Below are 8017 nucleotides of genomic sequence, written 5' to 3' on the forward strand. Positions count from 1 at the left end.
GATGCCCAACCTGAGGACCAAATAAAACCCATGATATGCTCAGTGTTTAGAAGGATAATCTCAGATCAAACCAGAAACAAGTGTTTAAACAGGTTTTTCAACAGAGTAAACAGACTACGGCAGTGACTGCAGCAGGAGTTTTCACTAGCTGGACTGTTCCTGTGTTCATCTGTAATCTAACACAACAGCAATCATGCAGATCCCAATGCACTACTAGCCCCTCAAACACGGTCTTCAGCACGGACAAAGAGGGGCTTGTGCAGGCATGTCCCAGCTGGACATGGGTACTGCCAGGGCATCACAGAGAGCAACTTACTGTAGCATTAGAGGAGAATACTGCAGTAGAAGTAGTATTCTACTAGACTATGTAAGAAAAATACTATAAAAGCAGTTCTTTACATCGTGTCAAAAAATTAATGATGAATGGATAAAAAAATGCTCCAAAACGACCTGGAATAAAAAACACTAAATATACCTCCATCCATATTTAAGCAAGTTTTTGTGCAACAGCAATGATATGTAAATCCATGTTTCTCTCTCAAAAAATACAAATCTAGGTAGTCAAAATTTCTACATTTCACAACTCTTTATTTCTCAGTTTAAGGCATCATCTGATGTATACATCACAAATGACAAATATCAGTCCATAATTTCGATATGTTTTCATTCTTCACTGCAAGCTAACAAACATAAATATGCAAAATAAAAAAAAATCTGTCTTTTCCTTTTATTGCCATTATAATCTGAACAGAGGTCTTCCCCTCTATGACCACAGACTAGACCCTTCTCCTCTCAGTACACTTGAGTATACATGGGCTTTATCCAAAACCATCTGGCTCCATAATAAATGCGCATAATTCAGCATGCTCCAATCTGGCCTTTTGTGCTTCACAATTAAATGTATAGTCGGCTTCCAATACCCAAACAAACTGTAGGGTTTTCCATCTACCAGATGACGTCTGTCATTTTCAATATTTGACTTCATATATATATATATATATATAGTAAAACTGAGTTGTTAAAATATATATTTCTCTGTGGCCACATATGTAAACAAACAAAAGCACAAGCTCTAAGTATTAAGTAGCAGAAAGTATCCAAAAATATGTCCTGTCTTCTTAAGAACATGCTGCTCTGAAAACCAGGGGGTGCAAATGGAAAACAAACAAACCTCTTTAAGAAAAAGCCTAGAGAAAGAGTGGCAAACAGACTCATGCTGACAGGACCTCAGATTGTTATCTGGCTATTTGTTATTTTCCCACAAATCACTGCATCTGCAGCTGTAGAATCATGCTGAGGCGAGGTTAGATTTATCAGCGTGTGTTTATAGACCACGTTAGGAGGGACAGACCTAGGTTATATCATGTCAAATCTGCTCCAGAGTGACAAAGCATCACATGAATGAACAAAGCAGGGCAGTTCACCAAGACATGCTTCAGAAAGAAAAACAGTACTCACTCAATCTTACCAAATGTAGTTAGTTATCTTAGAACATTTCACAAGCCTGTAATGACTGAATGTATAATTTATAACCCCCTCTAGTTAATAGAGCTCCAGTTTAGAGCTAGTCTCTTCTCTTTTAACACTAGTTTAGCAGTTAGTCTTCTCGTGGCTGTGTGCTGAGCCTGTCGGTAGTTGTAGGGTTGTTGTGCTCCTGCGGTCGGGTCAGTCTTCACGCCTCTTTGTGGATTGTTTTCCTGCGCTGTTTTGTGTTTCAGAGCCCTGAGTTGTGAAAGATGTTCGCACTGACCCCAAAATCAAACACCGTGTAAAACACACTGAGTAAAACAGCAGAGCATCAGCTTACCTCCACCCGGAACGCAGCGCAGCCCTTCAGAAACTCCTTTATGTTGTTCAGACACTCGCTGTCGTTCTTGGGGTCGTGGAAAACCTGCGGGAGAGACCACAGCACACCGGGGTGAGGAACCGGAGCCGGGGGTCCGGAGCGCTCTGCTCCTCCGCACTGAGACTGTGTGAAACGCGGGGCAGAGACAGGGTCTGAACTCCGGGCATGAGTGAGTGTGGAGCTGCCCGAGGACCGACCAGCAGCGCCAGATTCAACACCAAATACACACACACACACACACACACACACACACACACACACACACACACACACACCGGAAATGACGACAGAGAGTGGGGGGTGCAGAACCGTGCAGTGTTATCTGTCTGGCGGGATAAATAAAACCGTTAAATATCTAGTCTGGGTTTCTCTGCTCAGTAAATAGTGTCAGATAGTAAACGAGGCGTGTCCAGACTGTGTCGAGCTTATTCACCCATATTTACGGTCATGGTTCAGTAATGGTGCTCTTATACACGGCGGTGAGATAGGAGGAGGACGGCTGTGAGGTGGTGGGTGATGGGGCTCTGGAGATTAGACAGACTGCAGTCTTCACACAAACCAGATTAGCAGGACAGCTAGGTGTACCGTGTCGATATAGCGGTTAGCTAACTGGGGAAATACCTACATAACTCCTGTAGCAACCTTACCTTATTTAACTTTCTATGACATTTTTTATATAAATAAAAAAAAACTTTTTATTTTAGTAATTCAGTTTAAAATAATAAACTCGTGTATTATATAGATGTATTACACAACGTGATCTAGTTTAAATGTTTATTTATTTTATTGTTGGCTTTACTATGGCTTACAGCCAATGAAAACCCAAAAGTCAGTATCTCAGAAAATTAGAATATTATATAACACCAATTGGTACTTTTGGCAGTGTGGGCAGTGTGCCAAGTCCTGCTGGAAAATGAAATCCGCGTCTCCATAAAAGTTGCCAGCAGAGGAAAGCATGAAGTGCTGTAAAATCTTTTGGCATACACTACGCTGACTTTGGACTTGATATAACACAGTAGACCAACACCAGCAGATGACATGTCTCTACATATACTAAAACTTTTATTAAGCGAATCCACAACACTACTGTTTAAAAACTCAGCTGGAAGCAATTCCTTCTGCACTTAAATTTCTGTCTGTCAACAGTAAATGTCTAAAATAAAAATCTTTAATGTATTGTTTAACAAGTCGTGCAAACACTGCAGCTTATAATTCAACCTTAGTTCTATAACTCATTTCAGCAGTTCTGGCACTGTGTAAAACACAAAACCCCAGTGTTTTGAGTCTGTTTTCCTTCTAACAGGGACCTGAACATAGTTCATAGCCAAACAGAAGGGGTTTGTTATGTGCAATTTTTTGTAAACCAGCATACACTGACATACCAAAAGTATTTAGACAGGATCTAGTACTGTGTCCTATGACTTTTGCCATTACATGGAAGTGGAAATTGCAAGTGGGGCCTCCTGCACTGAATGCAGAATATTAAATGACTCCATAACTTCAGAAATTGAATATTCTATCCATATGGCATCCACTATCAGGCCCCATGCCAAATCTGATTATTCATGTTTCCTTGCCATGAACATGCTGGCCAGTGTTCAGCTTCAAAAGATAATCCCTCACAATTTATACAGGTGTGGCTATTAAAGATCAATATGCATACTGTTATCCCATGACTTTTGGCATGTCAGTATAAGCAGCGACTAAGGTCCCCCAAGCCCCCCAAGCTTTATGATAATGAAGATGATGATTATTGTTATTGTTATACATTTTTATAAACTGTGAGAAAATTATATATCTGCCATAATAATTTCAGTGAACTTGAAATGAAAAAGTAAAGACATATAATTTTATTCTTTTAAATGGCTGTCTATTTTTGTTTGAGCATGATGGGATGGAGGGATGCAAGTAGGCTCCCCAAAGTTTCAGAAACAGCCTGTCAATGATACATGCAATGTTTCTCCTGCTGCACTGTGTTGGTTACCTAGATCGACTATGCCAATGAAATACACACTGTTGATGAAGTATTAGTTAAGATAATGTTGAGGCATTGTATTAGCTAGTTATCTAGCTTTTGATACCACAGTTGCATGCGTAAACCATGCCTCAACTTACAATGCTGGCCACCTGTGTTAAAATCACCTACACCCTCAGTTGATACCCAACTGGCCAATGTCGAGAGTGAGACTTGAGCTAATTTATCACGCCCAAGTCAAAATAAAATGTGAGTTTTTATTTTTCAATTTTAATAGCTTTCCAAGATGGCAGCTACCTTCACTGAACTAAGATCCATAATTCAGGGCTCGTCCCCAGATGGTAAGTGATGAGATTTTTACTATAATATAAATTTTACTTCTTATTAATAAAGGATATAAGCTATAAATATTACATAGATATTTAGTCCTATCCTTTTTTTAAATTTTAACATGTTTGAATGAGGATTGGAAGAATTCTGGTTGATTCTACTGCTACTGTTGTATGATAAACTATTGTGTTAAACCATTGGTAATTTTTAAACAGCCATAACAACAGTCATATTTTGGTGTTCTTCTTTTAGGAAGGTGTCAAACATACTACGCTATGTAGTATTAGTCAGATTTTATATAGAAATTCTGAAATTTGGTCAGTGAGGTTATTTTTATTCTTTTATTAAACAATAAGATTTTTTTAATGAATGATTAACAATAAATCCAAAACACCACAATAGGCTATGGAAGCCAAGCTGGATGCAATTCCTTTTGTTGTTAAATTTCAACAAGTCTATGACTATCATAAGTGAAGTTGTATAGAAAAATCCATAATGTAATCTAATGCAAATCATTGCATCTCCTTGTCTATCTTCTTACAGTCTGCTAGAAACAATGAACCTTAGAACTGTGTGGGTAAACGTGTATTATTAGCAGTGAACAGCTGCTGCACCTGCTCATACAGTATTTGGTCGCTGGCGTTGTCGTAAATAAATATCGTGTGATAAATAACCACGATCCTCTGTAAATATATCTGTCTGTCTGTCTTTCTGTCTGTCCAGCAGATGTCCGCTGGCTCTGTGCAGTGCGGTGTGAAGCTCGTCGTGCTTCCATAAGGAGGCATAATAATGTAGGTTAAGCGATCTCTCGCTTCCCAGCCTGCCTACCTGTCGCTCTGTTCACAGAGGCCTGTTTCTCTTCAGAACAGAAGCAGACGGGCCTACAGGACAGGACTGAATTCAGCACTGTGTGTGCGCGCGCATGTGTGCGCGTGTCTCCACTGCTGCTGCTGCTGCTGCTGCTGCTAATACAGCGCTAATATCGCGCGCCCGAGCATCCAGCCTTTTATACACAGCTGCAGCTTTACTGCTAGCTCGTCCAAATGTGCGGGGGATTAACTGACCGCTGAAATGACCCATAAAAGAGGATCCTGCACACAGCGCGTGTTAGCTAATATGGTGACGCTTAATTCGCGTTGTCTTATAAAAAAACAGGCACATACACACTCACACAGAGACAGAGAGACTAAGAAAGAGAAATAGGGGAAAGAGAGAAATATGGAGAGGCTTGTAGCGAGCTACCTTCTCTGTGGAGCCCGGGCGCAGGCGCTCCAGCAGCCGGCACAGCACCACCCCGTCCTTCAGCGCGCTCTGCAGAAAGCCTTCGGGGTCCGACACCGTCTTTTTGGGCGACTCCAAGACCCCGAGCGTGATGAGCCATGTCACCGTCTGCTCCGCTGGATTCATGCTCGTGCAGGTCGATTGCAGCTGCTCCAGCCGCGCGCGCCCGTGTTTTTGTTTTTCCTATAGAAAATAAGAGCAGCGCTGGATCAGCCAGTAGCCGATGAATGAAGCACCGTTTTCTGCCTCCATCAGCGAGAACGTGCTGCCAGACGAGCCTGTAGCCTCGATCTGTTTTCTGACACCTTTAAAGCAGATTAGAGACGCTTTTATTCGCTCTGGCTGTTGTTATCAGTCCCCCTCCGCCGCCGCCGCTCACGGGAAGCCCACCGCCGCTGCACTGCACTCGACCTGCATCACAGTCTGCCACTTCGCATCTTCCGGCAGATGACATCACTCCGCTCGGATGCGCGTCTGCATCCCATAGACTGTATCTGCTGCTGCTGCTGCATGCTCACTGAAGCTGCCGCACTCACTTGCTCACACATTTCACACGTTCCACATTTATTCAGACCATGCATACTCTGAACAGCCACGCGTGGCCTGGAAAAAAAACATCTATATCATATATTGGTTTAGGCTTAAATTTTGCTTATGATCATCCTACTACAGCAGCTTTTCAGCATAGAATACATACATATATTGTAATTTATATTATATTATTCTCAAATAGATACAGATAGACAGCGTGTTGATTACATATGACTATTATAATAACCAGGATCTCACTACTCCCACTCTCACAATTTAGAACTGTTTTGATTCCTTCTTTTCTTGTTTCATGCACGTCTGCTCATATCCGCTAGGAGGTGCTGTCTAACCTACTATTATGTTAGATATTAGTCTAGATGGAAACAGGGGTCCACGAGCACATAGTGGATTTTTTTTCGCCACCTGTTTTTTCTTAATCTTTGAAGTGTCTATTTTAAGGTCCTGACGGGTAACAGGATGAAATAATGTCCCATGACATTTATTTTTAACCCTTTAATGCATCTATGCTAATTCCGAACCAGAAAAAAAATATTAAGAAAATGGCATAGCTCCTTGAGTTAACAACCTATACAGACAAATGAGCCACTTTTCCATACAATTCTGGGCCAAGGAATTTAACGTAATGGTTATTTTTAAGTTTTTTACACATTTTGACTTAATTTTGGGACAAAAATATAAAAAAATTAAATTTCCCTGTATGTTTTCACATTATTCTAAAATCCTGTGCATTAAATAAAAACATCTTGGGTTTTTCTTAATCTTTGAAGTGTCTACTTTAAGATTATGACAGGTAACAGGACAAAAAATGTCCTGTGGGGCTTATTTTTAACCCTTTACTACACCTATCCCAATTTCGAACCAGAGAAGTGAGGGCAGTGGTATGGGTATATGAGATCCTATTGCCTAACTTCAACAAATGTCCAATTAAGTTGAAAAAGGCTCAGACCATAGTTATCGGTGCTTAACTGTAGCTCTCATCATATATCCAACGCTATAAAAACATTTGAATGGAACGCCAGAATTGTAGCGTCTTCAATATACAGGTATGTGTTAAAAATTGTACCTTTTGTTAAGGGTTCAGGCTTCAGAGATCCACGCCCTGCAGTCAAACCAGGAGGAGACAGACACCCGTGTTGTCCGTGTTGACCCGTGTGCTCCACCAAGCTGCAAAGGGGTACAAGTCCAGTGTGATGAGGACCCCAAACACCGACATATTACTGAATATCCTTTACCATACCAGCAGTGTCAACCTTACCATGTTTCTTGACCACAGAACTGGCTTGCATAGTAAACTTATGAATGTCTCTGAGCTAGCTGAACCTCTGGGATCTAAATACTGCAGCACTCTTCTGGGATACTATGCTGCACCAGTGCTCTTTTAAGAGCAAAGGCAAAGTAGCTCCCTTGAAGAAGCTGCAGCTTTGTACATTGTGGCAGGTCAGCAATGAGCTCCAGCAGGAGATAATGTTCTGTATGTCCATTGGCCAACTGACCTCCATTGATGCTGTGAGAACCAAGATGCTGCAAAAGATGGTGGGTGTTAACAGAGCCCTGGATGCAGGTTTTAAAGTAGACAGAGTAAACTACAGGGTTGCCTGCTAAAAAAGGACAGATCAGCCAAAATCTGAAAGGCCAAACCCTTACGATCAGGGTATGGGTTGGGAGAAGACAATGGAAGAGGGGGTGTTGGAGCCGGTCTGGTCAATTTACACCATCTTAACTTATTCTCTTGTTGATATTTTTGCAAGAGCAGAAGAGACAGAATTGATTGGAGAGGGGACAGGTGATCAGGAGGAGGACAGAGATTGAAAAGATGGACTTTGATGATCTCTTCAATGGTGATAATGAGGATTAAAATGATTCGTACCACACTATACTAATACTTTATTTTTAGTACATTGTTGGATTTTATCATCAATTAGTTCTGCAGCTAATTACATTTTTCATCCTGGTACCTGTCAGGATCTAAAGTAGACTTTTCATAATGTGAATATAATGTATAATGTAAAAAACATACAGGCAACCATTACATT

At 41.0% G+C, this 8017-nt stretch overlaps 1 protein-coding gene across 8 annotated transcripts in view; it reads right to left on the reverse strand.

The window, feature by feature from the left end:
- arhgef7a (Rho guanine nucleotide exchange factor (GEF) 7a) overlaps positions 1-5868 on the reverse strand; it is a 28801-nt gene extending 22933 nt beyond the window's left edge. For 5 of the 8 annotated variants that reach the window (XM_007255574.4, XM_007255572.4, XM_007255571.4 and 2 more), the window contains exons 1-2: positions 5394-5867; positions 1808-1891 (exon numbers count right to left, since the gene is read on the reverse strand). In XM_007255574.4, the coding sequence (XP_007255636.1) occupies positions 1808-1891; positions 5394-5558 (249 nt within the window). In that variant the 5' untranslated portion in view covers positions 5559-5867. Of the gene's footprint in view, positions 1-1807; positions 2082-5393 lie in introns of those variants that run through there. The other 3 variants (XM_022680430.2, XM_007255575.4, XM_049484995.1) reach the window with 3 other exon arrangements.
- Positions 5869-8017: the final 2149 nt, after the last annotated feature.

This window comes from Astyanax mexicanus, chromosome 11 (genome assembly GCF_023375975.1).
Source record: "Astyanax mexicanus isolate ESR-SI-001 chromosome 11, AstMex3_surface, whole genome shotgun sequence".
Lineage (NCBI taxonomy): Eukaryota > Metazoa > Chordata > Actinopteri > Characiformes > Acestrorhamphidae > Astyanax > Astyanax mexicanus.